General features: G+C 41.9%; 2 protein-coding genes across 4 annotated transcripts in view; one reads left to right on the top strand and one right to left on the bottom strand.

The window, feature by feature from the left end:
* Positions 1–528: 528 nt before the first annotated feature.
* On the bottom strand, positions 529–2,777 carry snai2 (snail family zinc finger 2). The gene is made up of 3 exons (XM_040020341.1): positions 2,543–2,777; positions 1,778–2,299; positions 529–1,480 (listed from the first exon to the last, which is right to left on the bottom strand). The coding sequence occupies exons 1-3, from the start codon at positions 2,619–2,621 to the stop codon at positions 1,299–1,301; spliced, it is 783 nt and encodes a 260-aa protein (XP_039876275.1). The 5' UTR covers positions 2,622–2,777; the 3' UTR covers positions 529–1,298.
* A 3,048-nt stretch (positions 2,778–5,825) lies between these two features.
* sntg1 (syntrophin, gamma 1) overlaps positions 5,826–22,418 on the top strand; it is a 41,452-nt gene continuing 24,859 nt past the window's right edge. Inside the window, exons 1-4 of one of the 3 annotated variants that reach the window (XM_040020305.1) lie at positions 5,896–6,887; positions 17,570–17,889; positions 18,540–18,589; positions 21,148–21,282. In XM_040020305.1, coding sequence (XP_039876239.1) covers positions 18,563–18,589; positions 21,148–21,282 — 162 coding nt within the window. In that variant the 5' untranslated portion in view covers positions 5,896–6,887; positions 17,570–17,889; positions 18,540–18,562. Of the gene's footprint in view, positions 6,888–17,569; positions 17,890–18,539; positions 18,590–21,147; positions 21,283–22,418 lie in introns of all 3 variants that reach the window. The other 2 variants (XM_040020312.1, XM_040020316.1) reach the window with 2 other exon arrangements.

Here is a 22,418-nt window from a genome sequence, read left to right as displayed (position 1 = left end):
GATCTTTCTGTAAAAACATATTAAAACCTGGAGATTGGTATGCCCTGGCACCCTGCAGTGATTGTTGTGATTGAGCAGGAACATAAAAGAAAGCCAACTTTGCTTTGGTTTATCTACTTTGATGGCACGGGTTTCAAAAGCGAGGACGGCTTTCTATAAGAACAACTCCCCTCACAGTTACAGCTTACACAAACTCGGGCGAAGAGGGTGTCGCGGGCCCTAGGAGGGTATAACAAGTGAGTGCAGATCAATATAGCCAGTATGTGTTAAATTTCAAGATTGTTTGATGCCTGGACAGGTTCACAGGGAACAGGTTCAGGCCTGATTCAGAGCTGAGTCACCTCTCTCCTCATTTTTTTCCTTTTTGTACATCTTCACAGCACGGGATGGCGCAAGCCGGATTATATATCATTTACTTTTGTGGTCGTTATTCCATTTGAAGCGTGCGACGATCAGTCAAAGGAGCTGCTCGTAAATCAAAGAAGGCTTGACAGAGGAAAAAGCAACTCATGCACGATGCCAAAGGAATTATACAAAATGTCATGAAACTTTATTTTCAAAAGTGTCATGATAATATGAAAATATCAAAATCATTTAGCATCACAGTTTTCACTGTTAATATACAATCATCTCAGTCACACTTACATTCAATATATAAAAATAGAAAAAGGAACCTGTCGCTGGAAAATGCATATTATTGCTGAGTAAATCTGAGGCACTTCTATTGCTTTCTGAGTGCTGGCGAACTGTTTCTAAAGACTGTGCAAAAGTTATAATAAATTCACCCTAAGTCTAAGTTTGCACTTGTTCCCTAACTAGCAATGGCTTCAATATTCCTCTGGTTATACTGCCATTCATTCAAAATGCACCTTTTGGTATTGCTTGCATTAAAAAAAAACAATAATAAACTGCTTAACAGCCATTGAGAGAGACATTGGTACAAACACTGTAGATAACATTGTGAAGGCATATAAAACTTCTAGACATGCAGAAAAGTGCATGAATAGCACAGGTAGGTGAGTACATGGTTTGACAAAGCTCGACACTGATTGCAATCACAGAAACACTGCTTGAAACGAGAGGCTTGCGAGCACTGAGCTATTTCGCACTCTGAAATGAAATCGGCCGGTAGTAGAAGAAAAAAAAAAGTCTGTAAATTTGTGAACAAACCCACTTTGGTGTGATTCCCTGACAGTTCTCCTGGGTTTGGGCAAAAAAAAACAATAAAGAAGAAAGAGAGGAGGGTGTTTTTTCTCTTTCGTTTGTTTTTTTGGTGGTGGTGGAAAAGGTATCCCAGTTCAGTGTGCTACACAACAACCAGATTCCTCATGTTTGTGCAGAAGAGACATCCTGGAGAAGGTTTTGGAGCAGTTCTTGCATTGGTATTTTTTCACATCCGAATGGGTCTGTAGGTGAGCCCTGAGATTGGACCTGTCTGCAAACGCCCTGTTGCAGTGAGGGCAGGAGAAGGGCTTCTCTCCTGTTGGAGTAGAAATGAGAGAAGAAGTTTGTCAGCGATTGCACACACAGAGAAATTGTGGACTATATATTTTTGTAACGGTTGCAACACAGTTTAGAAGGCAAGCACTGCTGATGACTCAAAAGGAGAAAAAGAAAATAAAAAAGAATATCAGTCTGAGAGTTCAGTCTCACTACAACACAGTGGGGAGCTGTTAGAACCACTACATCATATATCAGCATGTTGAATCTGCTCCTGATGAATCTAAAGCTGCTTCTTCACACAGCAGGCCCCACTCTTATCACCAAGTCAACTCACCAGTGTGCGTCCTGATGTGTCCCTGGAGCAGCCACGGTCTGGAGAAAGCTTTCCCGCATATTTTGCAAACACAAGGCAAGGTGTGAGTCCTGATGTGCATTTTGAGAGCCCCCAGGCTAACGTACTCCTTCTCGCAGTATTTACAGCTAAAGGATTTCCTCGTTTGGGCGTCGCAGTGCAGCTGCTTGTGCTTGAGCAGTCCAGAGTACGTGGAGTAGGATTTACTACACAAACTGCACTGGAATTTCTCTGCCTCAACTCCGTGAGGGTCTGTTAGCTTGGGCAGCATCTGCTCGTCTTCATCGCTCCTCGGGCTCTCGGAGCCGCTGTGGTCTTTAGAGGAGGTGTCAGAGAGCGATGAGGGGTATCCAGAGATGGGAGAGAGGTCACTGGGGAGCGGAGATAGCGGCAAGTTGCTGGTAGTCCACACTGTGATGGGGCTGTACGCCGCCGGGCTCAGGATCTCCGGCTGGGGGATGACTGACAGGGGAAGAGCCTTGTAGATGTGCGGTGTGATGAACACTGGAACAAAAAAAGACAGCAAGGGTTATGAGATGTTTGGCTGTCATGACTTCAGTGAAAAACACAGATTTCAAATCAGGTAGTCCAGTGAGTTTGAAACGAAACTAACTTCTGCAAAGTTAAAAAACAAAAAAACATGAAACGCGTCTGCCTGTGGGAAACACAACTTTTTAAACTTTTTAGAAAGTGAACACTGCTGCTTTATTTCTAAAAACAAAAAAAAAACATCAAACGAAACTTTACCTGCTGGGCTTTCCAACTCACTATAATTTGGCTTCTTTGCGGAGTTTATGTGTTTCTTGACCAGAAAGGAGCGTGGCATCTTGGAAAACAAGAAGTCAACTTTTGGCAAACTTTTTTTTTTAGTTCTTAGTAAAAAGGAGATGAGCGTCAGTTTGCTGCGCGAAGACGGAAATCCTTATTGCTTAAGTCCAGTGGAGTGTCATCCTGCGTCGCTGCGCACTTGGAAACAGTGTAGCTGTAAAGAGCTGTAAATACTGCCTATCAGGTGCATGGGAGGAGCCACCGACTGCTATTTACATAAACTGGAAGCTCAAACCAATTACATTTCGTGTGTACCGCTGAACTGCAAAATGCGCGTTTAGCCTATGGTAGTGCTTGCACACCCCTAAGGGGCTGGGCTAGTGCCATTTATTCCAGTAAGACAGGTGCTTTGTGCATAGATGTGCAAAAACTTGGTTGTGATTCAAGCGTGCAAGTGGGTTAGTTAAGTGCAGTGAGATGAGGAAAAGGAGCAGAGTTTTTTTATTAAATATCGAAGTAGCGAAAGAAAAGGAATTAGGACTTCAGGGTGACATAGATTAGCTACTTAAAATGCCATCGCTAATGCAATCACTGCACGGAGTGTGCACAGTGTCACTGATGATTGTTGTGTTATAAACCTCTGGGGACTTGATTATCCTTTATGGGTGGCATGCTTGAATTGGGGGAAGCTCCCACCAACACCAGCATGCATAATAATGTTGATGATGATAATAAATGGCTTGAAGGGAAAGGGGAGGTTTATAGTGCACACACATATTTATATATACATGTTTATTAACCAGGCAAGTGACTGCAGGATGAGTGCAAACCACCGAATGGCAAAACTGCATGCTGCCATCCACATTCTCATTCACTGGCTAAGGCAAAGAGTGGTCCCTTTCTAATGCAGTTTTCTGCGGGGAAAGCCACACATTTCCTTGCCAATAATGCAATAAGGCATTCATCCTTTAAATGTAAATTTAAGTGTAGTTCCCTCTCAAGGTCAGCATCATACCATAATCAAATTTATCCCTGCTGCTGCTGAACTGGAGAGGGAGAGGCAAACTTAGCAGTGTACGCCCCCTTGTGTTGGAGTCAGTTCTAAGAGACAGGGTGTGAGTCTTACATCTAAACTAACAGGGCAGGAAAAAAACAGAAAGCCACAAAGGCAAAGGCTTAGCTATGGTGATATTGAAAAGCAGCTCCTGGAGCACTTTGATTGGCTGGGTCAGCAGATATGAAAAGCTCCTTATGTCTGGGGCAAGCCTTAAGTTAATTGTGAACTGCTTATCTTATCTAGAAAACATAATTGCAGATCATGAATAGTTTCCCTTTGTGCCTGCTTGGATTATAAAGGGAAGGGAAGGTTATCTGTGCATAATAACTCCCGGCTACTGTCACACATTCAGCACTCTGTAGGCACGTAGGATGGGTGAGAAATGGTGGTGTTTGGTGGTGATCCAGCAGAAAACATTGTGCACTGTAGAAGGTAATGCTTTGAAATCAATATTACCCAGCAAGAAAGTGAAGCACTGCGTGCATGCTTAGGTGAAAAATGTCTCCTTGCAGTTTTCATGCTTCAGTTATGTTCTCTGCATTCAGAGCATGAGGATGCTGTTCTACTGACAGTAATGAAGGAGGGTGGGCAGAAGCTCGGGGCTCAACTGAAATCATATCACTAATTCTGAAAAGCAGAGGCTGTACTTCATGAGCTCTAAAATTAATTAACGGAGAGGAAGCCTTGAATCCTTGGCCCTACATTATGTCAAATCAGGACAGTGTAACGCCAGCAAAATAAATAAATAACTAAATGTGCTCGGTTAAAATGTGAACAGGACCGTGTGGTCAAGCACAGGTGTTTTCTGCCACACAGTCATGTTTTTCATTGCAGTTGAGTGTGATCCATCAGGACAGTGCAGGTTCAAACTGTTTTCCCAGTGTCACGTTTTCATATCACAACCAAAGAATTTTCCCCAGCAAATAGGAAACGATCAATGACTTTCATCACATTTGAATTCAAATTCAATTTCCAACCAGTGCACGAATATGTTATCACCATTTTCCTAATGAGCCTTTCCCACTTTGGACCAGTGAGGAGAGCACAGACGAGAACACGTACGCACGCACAGAAACCTCTCATGTGAAATAACTGCAGCTGTCCTCGTTTTGGCACATAACTGTCTGTTCGTGCAGACCCTCATCACTCATAGTAAGAAGCTGATTAAGAAAATGGGTATAGATCCATTGCTCCACCTTTGTTGTTGTTGTTGTTTTTTTACAGTCCAGTTTTTGATGGTGTACCTAAAATGCAGATTAATCTGACACAGCGGCCAATTTTTCTTGATTTTAAAGTCTTTAGGGAGTGGCATACATTGAAATAACTTGTATGGCCTGCCTGCTAAAGCAGTAAAGCTGAGTCAGCTGCCATAATAGTTATGACAGAATTATTGCAAGTGATGGTGGAAAGTCTGAATTTTTAATGACATAGCCAAAGAAACTGTAAGTCAAATAGATTAAAGTTGTAATAAGGTCAAAATATCTCCAAGGCTTCTGTTGGGACCTACCTGAGGAATATATAACAACATTAGTAAAGGTGTGAATTAGCTTTGGTGATAATGGATCACAGTTAAGCTTTTGAGGAGGACAGCCTTACTGCTGAAGACACCTATAGAGGCTGCTGTTGTATAGTGAAGTGTGAAGTCAGTGAGCACTTCTATTTATTATCTCCCAATCACACATCTCCCCTTGGCATAGAGAACCAAGAGAGCAGCTGCAGGTTGCTGCAGCAGTACTGTGCCGTCCAGTGCAGCAGGTTTTGACCCTTAATTAACAAGCCTTAATTAACAGGCTGGAAATCCGGTATATGTGGACTTCAGACTGGAATGTGGTATGAGTGCTGCACAGTTTATGAGTAAGTGCTGCCCGAGAAGGCAGCTTGAAACGTCAGAGGAGTCAACTTGCTTCATGTGGGGAAACAGCGGGATCTTTCAGCTGGCATGATGACAGCATGGAAAATAAGGAGCACCTGGTCAGCCTGCGCAGCTGCTCACGAGAGGGCCTGAGGGAGAGAATCCAAATACTACCAAGTGACTGAATGCATATACAGTGTGTGTGTATGTGCATGTGCTCACTGACAGCAAAAACTGAGTCAGTGTCTGACTGTGCAAGACTGAGAAAATCCACCCATGCCTTTTTTTCCCTTTTATAAACCATTCAGCTCAGAGCATTGTAACTCACGTGCGCCAATCATTTTTAAGAATGGTCTACACATGTAAGCAGACATGAAATAATGTTTTTCTTTTGGTCATCTGCACCAGGGCATAGCTTGGTAGAAAAATCTATCAGAAACCTGACCCTTTAATCTAAGCCTAACCTTATCCTGACCACAGCTTCAATCTAAAAAAATCAGTGATTCATGCCAAAGGGGCTTGCAAATCTTAGCCAGATCCCCACAATGTGACAGTTTGGACAGATTTATGTCTGCACAACATGTGCAATACTAATAAACACACACTTTTGGATTGTAGTTTCCAAATAATGAACCAAATACTAACCCCCCACCCCCACGCCCTATTTTAAAAGTGAGCAACGGCCACGATGTCCTCACATTTCACAAATGTCCTCCCATCCCAAGGTCTAAAATTCAAACCGGTCCTAACAAAGATAGACGTACGAGCTCACAAGCACACGCAAGCACAGAGGACCGCAGTGCACGCAAATGTGATTGGTAGAAATAATTTAAAAAATGCTTTGTGATATATTAGTGTGTGTAATGTGGGACAGAGCGACAGGGGTCCCTGAAAACAGCAAAGAAAAAAGTAGAATCATGTAATATTTATGGATCCGGAGTTGTGCGGGTGCCTTGGGTAAACGAAGGCGATTGACGCGCGCGTTGAACCAGCCGCATGTGATCTCCAGCCTCAGTCATTTTGGCAGCGCGATGCGAGAGAGACAGAGAGAGAGGGAGAGAGAGAGACAGACGCGGAGCTATGAAAGCGGACCTTCTGCCAGAGATGTCGACGGAGAGGAATCCCTGAAACCACCGCTGCCCAGGAAATATGGACAAATCTGGTTCGGCGTGCGAGTGCGGGCTGTTTTCTGTCGGTTTTTGCATATTGCTACAGTGTAGTGGACCAGGATGCCGTGTGGGCGATGCTGCCACAAGGGATACGTTGTGATTTCGCAGAGATGTTTTAGCAACCGATGCATAAATTAAAATAAGAAGAAGAAGAAGGAGAAAAAAACAATCACATGATTGATTGATTGATTGATTGGAGTCCAAAGGAATCTAATAGGACATCACCACCTGTTACTAGAAAACCAGGTAAGCCTCACATACCTTTTTGTTGCTTTTACATTCACAGCCCATGACGAGCATTGGTACTTAATTATAATGTCCAGCATCTCTGAAATGAAGCATTAACCCACGCGCAATGCACTTTTTCTTGGTGGAGATGTTATTTGCGTTAATGGTGCGCTGAGATGTATCTGTCAGTCACCTATGGTGTAATGGATAATAAACCGTGGCATCCACCAATAGTTACGTTTGTGTGATGCAGTTAGCGGAACTTGCGATGGGCCTCGTGATAAATCAGTTTCCTTAGTAGATGACATGCATGCGATATATGGGCTTGTAGAAACCTTTAACATTGGCTCGGTGCAGGTACACAGGCAGCACCCGCAGTTCCTCCAGCCAGTGCAGTGGCAGCAGACCTCCATAGTGCTATTCAGCTGCGTTAAAGTAGTCTCTTTGCCCTGGATGCCAGTAATCGACAACATTCCCACTTTTCTTTTAAAAAAAGGCCATTTTTACAGCTCAAACGTCACACAACTATTCACAAATCCATCATCATCCCTGTATCCTCTTTCTCGAGCCTTCCCAGCTTCTGCTTCTTACAGAAAGCATCAAGGCAAACGTCCATCTGTGGTAAACCTGAGGAGTATTTCAGCCTGCTGCTGCTGCTGCTGCTGATGAGGATGATGCTGCTGGCCCTGTGTGCTTTATTAGCTTCGCAGAAAACTCTTGAATCCCTGAGTGTTTCACAAAATTTACGATGCCTCTCTCGCTATAAGCTGGTGTGGCAGGGTGCTTACAAGGAAGGCTTGCTTTTAATCCATTATGGGCTGACAGACAGTCAGTGCAGTGTGCATCTATGGAGCTCACTGAGATGTAGAAATCGGGCTTCACTTCAGTGCTTTCAGCTTGTAGCCTCAGTGTATCCAGCTCGCTGCTCGTACAGGCATATTGAGCTGAGCTGCTCCATTCCCTGGTCATAGGTCAGGTGCAATCTGTTTGATATACTGTGGGTCTCACTTCTTACGGAGGGGACACACACATTGACATGTCATTGATGATTTTATGTCCTAGCACATGCCTCCCTCCCATCCCGTTTGTGCTGATGTTCCATATGTCAGGCGCGAGATAGCCAGGGACAAGTTGTTTGAATCCTCCATGCTGCTGTGTTGCTCTCCGGATCTGCTGATAACTGGAGACTAGACACTGAGTTGTACCCAACAAAATCATGATCTAAAACCTTCACACATACACACACACTGTTGATTGATTTGGAAACAATGTCTGCACTGCACAACCAAGTGTTCCTCCACACACTAATCAATAATCTGCTGTTCCTCCTGCAGCTGTATCCCACTGGGTCATTTAAAAATTGGGACTAGTTAAACGTCTTGAAATACACAAGTGGGAGAAGCCGTTCTAAGGCATCACTAGAAGCAGGGAATGTACACATTGCCATTAATTATACATGTTAACACATTCGAAGTGCTGTTATACTCCCCCAGCATTAGCCAGCAGCTTGATATGTAATAAGAGTTACTCTGCATATTCAAGGGTTCCACTTTCTGTACTCTAAGCGAGGCAGAAGTTCATTTCTTTAAAATGCCACATGGCTTTATTCAGTGACCTATTTTGATCATAAAAATGAGTGCCGGGCTGAAAACGTAGCACAAATTTCTTGACAACGGTGGCAGAGGAAACTCAAATAGTGGCAGCCAGGGTAAGGAAAATAGAAGGTGAAAATGAAAACATTTAAAGGAAGTGTTTTAGTCCTTCTGACATTTTACCTCCAGCAGTTGTTCTATCTGAAAGGCATTTGAAAGGCCGGACATCTTCATTACAATCTAGCCCCAGAGCCAAAAAGCAGAGAGGAAAAATGTATCACACCTGATGTGTCTGTGGGGCTTTTACAGCAACTGTTTGTCCAGCCATCCATACGAACTGCTCCAGATGTTGAATCCACAGAGGAGGAGCCATATGCTTTTATTTGCAGCGTGATGTATGAGCAGCGCAAATAAAAAGAGAACTGTATATTTCTCTCCGAGGGAGCGCGCGGGGAAAATATATTAGTGGTCTGTGCCACAAAGTCACTGTCATGCAACAGGAAAACCATTAGTCTGGCTTAGCAGAGACTGATGGCTAATGAAGCAAATGCGCACCAAACTCTTCATGGCGGGGAAGACAGAAGACACAACTCTCATTTATATGCACCTCATATACCAGCCCATCTGATTTAGAGCTTTGAGACTGCAATGTAGACTTAACTCACTGAAAGCTACACCTAGATGATAGCTGCTTTGAGAAAACCAATAAGAGCTTATAATACCAATAATGATAAAATGAGACAAGCATGCTGGAAGTAACAAAACCCAGTGTAGAGAACCTTTATATCGGCACGAGTGGATTTCTGTTGAGGGTGAGCAGTGTTTCCTTTGTGCTTTACAACCTGTAAGGAGCCCAGGCCGGACAATTTTAGGTCACATTTGATTAATGTGGAGAATCTGCTTGTTCATTAAGCACTGCTGCCCTGACAGCAAGCCAGAGTCGCAAATCAGCCTCAGTGGAAGCAGATCCTGTGCACTGTAAACTGCGGTGTTGTGTTTCCTTGTGAATGATTTGCAGTTCATTCAACATGTGAATAGTAAAATAGGGCAAACATAGTAAAACAGCCCTCAGCTGCACAGTTTTTACTTACAGTTGTGGAACAATTTTATGGGCCCAACTTAAACAACTGTGGATCGGTGCGCACCACAAGTTTATGTCTGGGTGAAGCAGCTAGTCAGCCAAAGTTATTTTATTTAAGCCATGAAACACCGTGGCGTCCACTCATGCAGGAATAACTTCAAGAGCTTCAGCAGCTGTAAATGATAAAATATAGATACATTTATTACTGGAATACTTGATATCAAAGGGGAAAATCAGGGACTTTCATCCGGTTCTCGAGTGCATCCTTCCACAAAGAGCAGAAAAGGAAGAACATATAGGTTCTCTAAAATTAGATAATAAGCAGCCTGGAAGCCTGGCTGGTCCTTGGTACCTACTGATTAAAGATGCCTCAGCAGAGACCTCAAGGTTAGATCATTGCACTCCTGCAAAGGCTCCACCAAGCATGAGCCTTATAGATCTCTCCAGAGTAGTGAGACATCACCAAAAAAAATCAAGCTTTAATACTGCTACAGCTTCTCGATTGTGAGGATTTACTGTTTTCTTCTTGTGTTTTAAATCACGTTGACTTTAATGCATTTTTGAAGATATTACTCTGATGAGCATTTTAAACTATTTCCCCATATTATATAGCATTAAAAGTTTGTGGATAATGCAAAGGGATTTTTTAAGAGCAGTTTTCTGGTAAATATGTTGCAGATCAAATGACCACAGAGGAATCATTCATATCTCTGTGGCTTTTTCCTGTATTAATTCATATAAAAATCTTCCAAACAGAAGATTTACCCATGCACAACATACATATACGCTCATCAATCCCCCTACCCGATCCCAAGATAGTAATTTTCACATCACACATTATGAGTTTATAAATAATTTGTCCAAGCGTTTGAGAGATGGCTCTATACTTTTCTACTTTATATTTAGTAAGTGAACAGCTGCGTCCCTCGACTGTGTAGCATCATTTCAGCGTAGCCCAGCCTTCAGCAATATGCTGAGCTTTTTAATCCTTTCATGTACTCAACACACAGCATGGTGCCATTTCCAGGCCCCAAAGTCCTCCCCTGTGAGGCACTCCAGGCTTCATTGGTTAAAATCTAAAAATGATGACATGCACATTGTATATATATTTAGGATCTGTTCATAATTAGGAGAGTGAATTCTATTATTCAGTGTGGTATAAAAGCTGTGGCATTCATTTGATGAACCCAATTAAGACCCTCGTGTACGATATCATGCTTGAATTGCCCAGCCTATTTATCCTTAGGCATTGCATCATAATGTCATGTGTAATATATATTAAAAAAAATGCAATTCAATTAAAGAACCTGTCAGCAGCAAACATGCTGCGGGATCGGTTTAGTTTAGAGTTTGTTATCCATCGTGTGCCTGTTTCTGCCCCCAGATATCCAGCGATGTAATAGGGAACCAGTTTGTGAGATGATTCTCACTGATTTAAGTTGGCACCTACCTGATATCTGGTGGCTCCCTGCTGCCAAAAAACATAAATCATAGTCAGGAAGGTCATGAGCTCAGTCTATAAATGTGTCTATCACTAATTTACTCCTCTGCCTATCATTCACGAGCATCTGGCATGAAGAGTGCCGCTGGCTGTAACTGGAGATCTCAGGTATCGACTTACGAGGTAATAAAATACGTTTTTTTTTTTTTTGACAAATACGCTAAAAGAACTGAAAACGTGGGGAGATGTTCTTTACATCTCGCCCCAATGATCAATCTCCAACGTAATCAGAGAAAAAAGAAAGAAGTGTAGCACCTCCAGCGGTACACTAAAACAGGCCCTGTTGAATACAAGATGTACTCTGTAAATACGCAACTGTTCAAACAGCTGCCTCTTGACATGAGCCTGTTCACTGCTGGAGTAAGGCTGAGGGGTGAGCTTATTAGCGTCAGCAGCAGACAAGCCAGCACACAACACTTTTAGCACAATTCTTCGTGTCAAAACCAAATAATCAGTCAGCAGAGAATTATTCTGGCTTCAGAGTTGTGTCCATTTGTTGTTACTGCTTCGAGCTGCCTGCTGTTATTATGAAAGTAACAGCCGATTCACAGATTATCAAAATTCATAGATTTTAGCTTTTCAAATGTAATTGTTGCTGCATTTTTGGTCTTCTTTGGTAGAAAATGGAATTTATTTGGGTGATGGATCATCGATCCCAGAAACTTCAGTGCTTTTTGTATTTTAATTTTTGTATTTATATTTGTATTTTAGAAGACAATTATAGCTATAAAGTCAAGTGTAGTAAGGTGAAGGTTTTCTTTATGTGCTGTTCGGTTTTTTATGAAGCATATAGTTCATACACCAGAAGACAAAGTCAAAGCCGATCACTGTGCTGGCTCTTAAAACTTTAATTCGTACCTACCTAGAGGAAACAGACCCAACCAAACCAAATATAAAGATGATTGTCTTTTTGTTTGTGTTGAGTTGATCGAGCCTGGCTGATATCAGCAGACCGATACTTTGCACTGATCTACTGGTATCGGCATTTATAACAGATATAACAAGAAGAGACAAGACTACTTGGCTCACTTTGATTTTGATTGTTTTCCGTTACAGTTAAGTACCACCAAATGTGCATGGGGTTGTTATAGCCAGGGGTGCACATAAGTGGTGCACAGGTGCGCATTCGCTGTCAAAATAAAAGACGCGCACCAGATAAGAAGTTGCAACGCGCGTTTGTGTACATATAAAAGTCACTGTTTTTGTCCGCTAGAGTGGGATTTTCACGGCATATTCTGCATCACATCTCTGTGCGTCCATCATTTGTTTGAAGCCAGCTCACCTCCTGGAATCACTTTTCTGAGAATACGTGCTTCTTTTGCGGTTCGGACTCCCTCTGACATTTCTTTGGAGGTTGAGGAACACCAAAGTAATTGCAGGAGCTTGCTTCTTCGACAGCTTTAAGAGTTCTAAAAAAATGTCTGTCCTCCTCCAGAAAATCTTATGAAATGCGCGTTGCAACTTCTTATCTGGTGCGAGTCTTTTATTTTGACAGCGAATGCGCACCTGCGGACCACGTATGTGCACCCCTGGTTATAGCAGTGTAAGCAAAAGTCCCGTTATGTCATTGTATGCGACTCAAACACAACACAACAATGGAGGACGAGGAGGTGATGGTATACCTGTGTGTGGCGTTTGTCAGATTTGGTTACCCGTGATTTGTGTGCAGGCATTTGCTTTATTGCCGGGTTTGGCGGTTTTAAGGAGTCGCTCTCATGATCCATCGAGTGATGCTATTGACTGGCCGATCGGTGGAACGAACCGAGCCGAGCAGAGAAGGTTCTAGTGGAAAAGGACTATATCTTATCACTGTTAATGTTGCATAGTTTGCCCACCAAATGGCAATCTTTAACTTCCCTTTTGGCCACACGTGTTTGGAATGCCACAATTACAACAACCAGCTGATCCGAGCAGGTGTAAGCGTAAAGGAGTCATTAAATAACCACACGTAACAAATGCTAGAAAAAACTGTTTAGCTTTCAAGAATCTGAAATAAATATAAATCTGGCAGTATATTAGAATATTGGTGCTTTCCAGATTAAGTCAGTTTTTACCTCTCTGGTGCCCCCTTAACCTCGGATTTCCTTCTCAGAAAGCCAGAGCTGCTCCACTAACCCTGAGCCAACAATTCAAGACAGCAGCAGTGAATGTAAACATGAATAAAACTATAAAACTTGTAGTGTCGTATTTTTGTCACTTGCTAAATATTCAACGCACAGAGCACTGACAAGACGGTTTCCATGACTGTGCTGCACCGACGTTCTTAAATCCAAATATTATTTTGTAATGCTGGTGGTAATGAATGACTCTACCTTGCTAAAAAGCAAGACAAGTCATGTTTCTTGCTTGCTTGTCTGTAATGATAAACAGTTATGATCACAGATCAGAAATAACTGTCGAAGGATGATGATATGATGATGTAAATTTTTTTACAAAGCGCTAAATGTAATTCATACTTTGCCCACGTTGTCTCTACAGCTTTAAAAGTTATAGGCTGGATTCAGAAGGTAAACATATCAGGCATTAGATGAAGCTGCCAGCTCATAACAGAAGTGTCATTGTTTTCTCACGTGAACTGGCAGATCTTGTGAAATCTCATCAGTGCAATGCCGTTGCTGTTGAGTGGAACTGCTTCTGAGACGCCATAATATTTGAGTAACATAATACCTCCTATCATCGCTCTCCAAATTAAAAAAGCTGCACTCTCAGGCACCATATGTTCCAGGTTGCAGAACAAATGAACATACAGTAAGTGAAACCCATCTCAATTTTCGAGAGGGAAAGCTACGTGTGGCGGAGCACTCTGCAGACAGCTGCTCCACCTACGCACAAACGGCCATTTATCATCCTGTATGGGCCACAGCTGTCCTCAGGTCTACGAGATGGAGATGTCACGTTACAATCTCCACACCATCTAGCTAATCTCACGCTGCTCTCTTGCTGTGTTTTCAGTCATTGTGTCAGACACAAGAGCGTTATTTGAAAAACATTGCTTGGCAAATTGGTAGGACTGAAAATATCTGATGGCGTGGTTGTAAAAGGAGTTCTGCTGACTCGACTTAAAAGGCACAAAAGGTTTGGCCTATTTCATCTTTGGAGAAGCGCTGGCATCTGACAGGATATACAGGAGGGCACCTGTGAAGACAAAGTGCTCATATCAGAGCTGCAGACACATTTTTCAGCTGACCATGTGAAGGCATTCAGTTTTAAAGCAGGCTTGCAAATGATGTCAGGATTTTTCTTACATCCGTTACACACAGCCGGCCTGACTCTAACAGTTTGGAGAGCAAGTGGAGGCAAAAGCCTTAAAAAGTTCAACCTTTAAAGTTAGCAACAGCGCTTAGCACAATCAGTATATCAGTGAAACTAACACACTTTCACAAATTTAGAAAAAAAACATGTCATAGGTAAAAAAACAAACATTTATTCTTCTGTAATAATAATCAGAAATAAACAGGACAGTTCATGTCATAGATGCTAAAATCTAATTTACTACAACATTTACTACTGCTTTCCATATCTCCCACTCATCCTTTCAGTTTACTGCATCAGGAAATTTCTAATATTGGGAGTCACAAGATCCAGGTTTTGCATATTTAAGCTGGTTTTATCTTAATAAACATTCATTCAAACTTACCAATAATCAAATTATTTTTGGAAAACATAGAGAAAAGCACAAAAATCATTAAATGATGGAATTAAAAAAATCGAATCAAAGTTGGTAAAGATAAATTCTTCTTATTAACTAGTAGTGGTACTATAATGCAATACAGTTCACACTACACTGTAAAGAACAGTTTCAGACTACAGCCGGATGCCAGTTTATTAAGAACATATTGTTAAAGCAAATGTAGTGCAGTATATTCTCATGCAACACAGTCTCACTGCAGTTTGTGAAACAGCCTGAGCGTGTGTTACTGGACGGGAATCTTACCTCCTTATTTTTGTTAACCTGAGCATGAGTTTGCATCAGATCAGTGCTTTATTCATTCATTCATGTCCATGAACTTGAATTGAAGATTTCCCACCTTTAAAAGAGGAAAAGTCCTCTTTGGAAGTGGCTTACATCATTTCACAGCTCACGGGAACCAGCTAGGACTACAAGGATTGTTTTTGTGTTTTTAAAATTTTCCAAATAAAACATTTGCAAAAGAAAAATAGTACTTAATTATAATTTCAAATAAACAACGAAAGGTCCAAAAATGATTGCCACTTTTTCAAATCTCCACTTTCTCGGTTGCCAGGGTAACTATGAAGACCACACAACATACATGTTTCAGGCTGGAAACATGCTTCCTGTTGAAAGACTCAAAGCTATGCTGACTGTGTTATAAACACAGGCTAATTTGGGACCATGTACACAAACAAATGGATCTTTTTGCCATAAATTGAGGTTAATAATATTGAAGAGGTGAATAAAAATCCACCTCATTTATAGTTAGTTAGTGAAGGATTATTTATGCAGGACATCCCACTGAGATGAAGACCTCTTTTGCACACAAAACCTCTGTAGTAATATAATCCGCTAAAGACAACTGCTAAACACACACACACACACACACACACACACACACACACACACACACACACACACACACACACACACACACACACACACACACACACAAAATGTATGAGAAATATGGGCCAGTAAAGTTTTACAGCTACCCAGAGAAATGAATGTCTTCACAGCTTCAAGCTGTGTTGCAGCTCATTCCAGCATTAAGGTGCTTAATGCTGGAAACCAGTCGTCACCAGTTCAGACTTTGTGTGAGGACTTTTCCTCTCTCCTGGGAGAGGTTAAATCAACACCTTTTTGAATCACATTCAACAGAAAACAAACACTGAAACTGTCATTGTGGGCTTTATTACACTGTGTTAGCTGGTATTTAATCTATTTTAGGTGTATTGATTGTTCTGTGTTGGAAACACTTTCTAAGGGAAACAAATACTTGCTTATTTTCTAAAGACCAAGCGAGGAGATATCGGTGAGTCATTAGCTAATAATTAGATCATAATGATCCGCTACTTATTTTAATTATCAGCTACTGTTTTCACGCCGCCTCAGATAATAAAGCATCTTGCTCAGTAGATACTCAGTAAATGATTGTTTCTTCAGGATTACTTTGCCTTTACCTGTTCGTGTGTCCGCTCATGTAACAGAAAAACATTCTCACATCATCACAATGAAAGGTGAAAGAAAACTGCGTAGCTAAGCTATAGTAAAAAAGAATAAACACTAAACAGACATTATTCATTTTAAAGAGTTCAACATTCAAGTTTCCAAAATGCAACACAGCATGAGAAAGAAAGTTTAAAAGAAACTGACTAAAAGATCCACGCTGCACCCGTAGGAGCTGCTCATCCATTGAAACCCATCCCACGAAGCTCCCAGCGCACAGTTTTTGTTCTGCTTTTAATGTCAGAGGAGGTTTTTGGGACCCAAAACCAGCGACCCTGCTCTGTGACATTACGTGGTCTGCTGAGGTGCTTATCTAAACTCTTCCACTTGGCAATAAAACCTCTTAAAGTTGATAGCTGACCATCTAGGAGAGAAGAAGATTTCACCGACTCATTTGTTGCACTGGTGGCGTCCTACACTACCACGCTCGATTATGTTAAGCCTTTTAATATGATCCGTTCTTTCCCAGACTTAAGTAAGAGGTGAGGCCCAATACTTCTGTCCAACAGCTTGAATCAGCAGCTGGAGATCTGTTGAGACTGATCATTTTTTAAAAGAATAATGATATCACACAGCTATATTGAGTTCTTGCGCTGATTCTGACATAATATTAGTATTTGAGAGTTTTCTGAAAATTTCTTCTGTTTCGATTCAGCCCATATTCCTTAAAGGTGCTCGCGCTCTTGTTCCCTTCTCTGTTCTCCAGTGATTAACAAACATTTGCAAGTTTCACTAAGTCTACTTTTACAGTATAATCAGAAGTCAGTGATTTATGCATGAAATGTGGCCTCAAATGCATATACTGTGAGTTCTTTTAATCGCGCGGAACAATGATCAAAGTAGCAACGCCGCAACTCAACAAAAGGGTGGCAACGAGCCAAAAATACATACTAACGAGGAGGGTTTCTCAAGGATGAGCAATTGGAAGTTAATAAACGTGTTGAGATAGTCATGTGTGCTTAGCATACGAAAAACACAAGAAAGGCGAAGAATGTGAGTTAATTGCATTTCGGCATTTGCGTTCATGAATCGACAGTGGGGTGTTTGAGTGCATCCTTCATCTTAGACTGAGAAACGAGATTCACAGTTGTGAGTTTGTGCTTGCATCTCTGCTTTTTTTTGTTTGTATTTTTTAACCAGGTGGTTATTTAAAAAAAAAAAGCTGTGAATTTGCTTCTGATTCAACATCCCACATAAACGCAGCATTTGCAGTGAAAACACACTTGTCTGTATTAAGATTACATCTTTTGAGTCGTAGCCAGAAGCATGTAATCAACAGTCAGCCTTGTTTCAGAGCATTACTTGAAGACTTGCATTTTCTTTTCTTTTGTTTGTTTGTTTCAGCTCTCGAGTGGTTCTAGGATCAGGATGATACCATAGCCACATCCTCCTCCTGTTACTGCAGCACGACCACCGATAAGGGACCTCGAGGAGAGAAACCTCACTTCACGATAGCCTCTTTTTGCTCTCCAGCACCGGCTCCTCTGGGAATAATCCTGCAGCACTTACAGAGTAGCAGGAGAGGTGACAGCATTGCTCCCCCACCACCCAAGTCTGACAGCCATGATCCGGGAAGGCCCTCTGCTACGGCTCGGATCGGGGATCAACTCACTGCTCGATGGCTAGGGCTGAACGTACAAAGAGCTGGGGGCCTTTCTGCTGAGGTAAGTCTCCGACTCCCTCTGCAGCACAGGTTCTATAATTCAAGTATGAGCCATTTTTGCTCTGCGTTCGTTTTGTCGAGTCAAGTGGCAGTCATGTCTGATTATAACTGAGTGGAACCGGTTTATGTAAATGCGGCTTTCTCACAACATTACTCAAAGACTACTTGCGTCTGTATGGAAGCAGTCAGATAATTTAAAAAGCGTGCATGTTATTTTGGGCAGAGCGCACTTTTACTTTCTAAACACATAATCTGTAGTAGTTTTGTAGTAGCACTTTCCACAGTCTTCTGCTTCCACCAGTAACACGGTTCATTTCTGGGAGCGCTGGATTCGATATTGAAACATTTATTAGGATACCTGGGCTCTCACCTTTGTAATAAATTATTCATTAACCCTTAATGGTCTCCGGTTGTCTCCTGACATTGCTCAGTGAGGATTTTCTTTTGTTCTTGTCGCTTAGAAGAGGCACGTTTCGATGAAAAAAACATTTCTCTCCTTTGTCTGTGTTTTGTATGAGACTATAATGAGAATAGGCATCCCGCTAACAATGCTGGTTTAAATCAGCTCTTTGGTTTTGCTGCAGCAGGCCAGTCGTGTCTTTAAGCATTTGTCTCCTCCGACTAACTCAGTCTTGTTTTTCTCTATTGCAGTATCCCTCACTGCATAGTAGCACATGGATTTCAAGACTTCAAATGAAGAGGTTGGTAGAATTTAATCAATGTAACAATTGAGCAAGATTATAGAAAGCAGCGAGGCATTTTCAGGCACTTGGAAACAGTGTTAAAGCATGCAAGGTATCTGAGAGCCTGTGGCTACAACAGCAGCGGGGCACATACAGTGCAGTTTGTGCATGTGCAGTCTCACTGGGCCCCCTTTATCCCCCTTTAATCTGTCAACTGCAAACAACCCCCACAAAAAAAACAAGTAAAGCTACACAATAAAACACACCACTTAATGTCTTTTAGCTTTCACTTTATGAGCTCATCTTATCTGACATCCTGAGCAACAAGGGAAGGTGGTGATGATGGATCTGCAGCTGATTTACTCTCTGATAGCGTTTCTCAACCGCTTCATTTATCACCCAGCTATCATAAATTAGCGAGGCTAGCCATGTAACATGCCGGCACAAAGGCACACTGAAACCCTCTGTGCTTTTCATCATGCTAACTTCTGCTTACTTGCATCCTCTCTCCTTCCCTGACCTGGAAAATGCACGGAGAGTGGAGGCTTCTGGATGAGTAAGAGTGAGGAAACACAGGTGTACCCTGTGCTGAAGTCTTTTATATGCTGGAATGATGTATACATGCTGCAAGTTTTTTCTTGCAGCGCCTATGACAGAACAAAGTTGCAGTTGTGATGCAACACAATACACACTCATGGGAGGGTGATCAATCTTGACAGTTCAGAATATACAGGCTGATTACTTGCTAAATGTGTTGGCGTCACAGAGTCGCAGCTTTTTTCACTCGCTTAATGGATGAATGAGGAAATGTAAAATATACAGATCATCAAAGCCACAGCTTTTTATTTATTTATTTTTTGAATTTGCAATCTGACGCTGCTGTATGGTGCATCATTGTGCAGATGGTGCTGCAAGTAAATAAATAGCTCAGAAATCATAACAAAAAAAACCCACCCCAGCAACACTGACTTAGAAGATTAAAAGGAATGTTCAATGATAACTAAATCATTAACAGTGATTCTGCTGTTACAGAGCAGCCATGTTGATCAAAGTGTACATCGGAACGAATAAAGACCTCTTTTTTATGTTAGAGAAGAGGTTCTGTGGGCACTCGTACCAGCTGGGGTTGACAGTTTTGCAGCACATCACAAGTAACTGATGCTGCTAAAGACTGACCCGAGGAACCGAGGATTTCTCTTTGGGCAGCTTCCTGGCATCTCTGCCTTGCATCGCATCTCACAGCTGGGAGGAGCTGAGATGTGAGGCACGCGATGTTGACAAGCTGGTTTTCCGTTTTTGCTCCTCGACCGTCTTTTCTCAAAATGCAACAAAGTTCACTGCAGGTCCTCTTGATAGGAAACATCAGAAAAATTTATTTTCCTTTAAAAAAAAAATTAATCTCGTTTGGCGTTCGCTGTAATGGCCCTTGATTAAAAGAAGATTCCCTCATAGTTTGCCACATGCACGCCAGCAGACTACAGCTGATAATGGTGGGGTGTTTCGGAGGTTGGTGTGAATTATAGTGAATTATAAAATAGGATAAAGGATGAGATTCATTATTATACAAGCACTGCAGCGGGTCAAATAATGCTCAGTCACCTGAGATGCTGTCTGACCCGGCTAATATACAAACACTACTACCCTCATTTCGCTTGGCTAATGACTTTCACACAGACACGCATTACCTCAAATAATGTGAATTAATGGCTCCCTCATTTCATTTCTCACGCTGCAGCTGCAGGCGAGGGCTTGGCTCTTCACGTTCCTCATTTAGGGTGAAAGATAATATGCTCCGCAAACTGACTTTGATTCAAGTTCGACCCGCAATTTTGAGAGATACTCTCGCTCTCTCTCTGTCTGAGAATAGCAGTCATGCAACCAGCCTGTCTTGTGAACCGATGAGTGGCGTATCCTGGGCGACAAGGATGCTGACACTGGTGGCTTTCTTCTATTAGCAGTCTTGTCAGGTGAAGGTGCTCCTTTCATGTAGACCTTTTTAAGTCAAGGACAGGACAGGCATCACAATTAGCTGGGGATGAGGAAGGATACGCAGAATGCAAATGCATGCAGATTAGCGTGTTTTAAACGGTTCACTGGAAACACACACGCCGCTCTCACACTCGCTCGTGGAAAGCAGGGAGATTCAAATGCAGAGGTCGATTTGATTTGAGCCACTGAATTTCACAGCTTCTTAATTTGTCACCATTTGATATAATAATACAATGTGATGATATAATTTGGGTTTCTGTGTCTCAGCGTGGAACAGAGGGTACAAAAGTGTTATTTGGACTTGCAGAATGCGGCTTATAAGCCATATATCAATTGTTTTCTTGTATATTTTGTTATCCAAATTGGTTGTTTATTACTCAGAGCTGCTATTGTGGTTATTTGGTCCGACATTATCCTTAACAAGAAGAGTAATTTAAAAAAAGAAGAAAATAATAGACACCAAAACCCTGTTTCCTAATTTCCATGTTCATTCTGCAGCGAGTATTCTCAATGACATTTCATTTCATGGCCAGTTAATTTAGTCATGGAGGGATGATGAATGATTTTATCTCTCTGACTGTTCACAGACAAAGACTGGGATTTATTTGATGCAAGAAGGTAATGAGGAGCCGTTTAATATTCGACTACACTTGGCCAAAGATATTCTGACCATTCAAGAGCAAGATGTCATCTGTGTGTCAGGAGAGCCTTTCTATTCGAGCGTAAGTAACCCAGCCATAATTACAGACGCTGAAATCAGTAACGTATACAGCAGCGCAGGGTAATGAAGGTTACAACACAAAAGTGCTGAGAACACAGCTCAGTATCTGTGTTAATGGAAAGCCTACATGAGTGAATCTATTCCTCATAAATCAAGTGTAGTCATTAAATAATAATTCACCTACTGAGTTTAACATTTAGCTCTCGCTTGTCATCACCCCTGACAACTTTTCCTTCACATTAATTATTGCGCGGGTTTCTTGTGCGAAAAAAAATATTCAGCTGAGACCCGAGACCGTGACCTTTCCCAAAATGGAATTATTCATTCAATAACATTTTCCTGGATAAAAATCCTCAAATGACAAATGGAGGTTTGTGTCCTGTGAAACATCATTAATAATCAGCGAAAAGGGCAAAGGCACCGGTATGCAAATACAACTGCAACGTATCAGTCCAAGTGCTGGTGACCAAGTTCAGTTGAATATTTGGATTGAATTTTACATTTCATTTAAGAAATTGCTGAATACGCTGCATGCATGCACCTTGAGCAACAGAGTGTTCGTAATTCGATGCCATACAAACCTGACTGTCATTGAAAAATGTATCAGAGCCCACCCGAGACAACTTTTAGCTTCAAAAGTTGTTGCAAAACATAAAATACACTCACTGGTGACGTTAGTAGGTACACCTTCACCTACACTTCTTTAAATTTTCATGGCATCGATTGAATAAGGTGCTGGAAACATTGCCTCAGAGATCATCTTTTGGACCATGTTGACACGACAGCGTCACACAGTTGCGGCGGGTTTGTTGGCTGCACATCCACGATGTGACTCTCCTGTTCAGCACAACCCAGAGGTGCTCTACTGAGACTGTGGGGGCCATTTGACTGCAGTGAACTTATTGTCTGTCAGTCTGACTTGAGCTTTGTGACATGCTGCGTTATCCTGCTGGAAGCAGCCACTAGAAGATGGGTACACTGTGGTCATAAAGGGATGGATGTGGTCTTCTGTGTGGCAGTGTTCAGGTAGACTGTGGTGTTTAAAAACCCAGAAAATATCCCCCACACTATCACACCACCACTAGCAGTCTGAAATGTTTACACAGGTCAGGATGGATCCACGCTTTCATGACGTTT

This window comes from Simochromis diagramma, unplaced genomic scaffold, assembly GCF_900408965.1.
Source record: "Simochromis diagramma unplaced genomic scaffold, fSimDia1.1 OVJJ01000205.1, whole genome shotgun sequence".
NCBI classification, from domain to species: domain Eukaryota; kingdom Metazoa; phylum Chordata; class Actinopteri; order Cichliformes; family Cichlidae; genus Simochromis; species Simochromis diagramma.
This window is presented reverse-complemented; position numbering and strand designations above follow the sequence as displayed.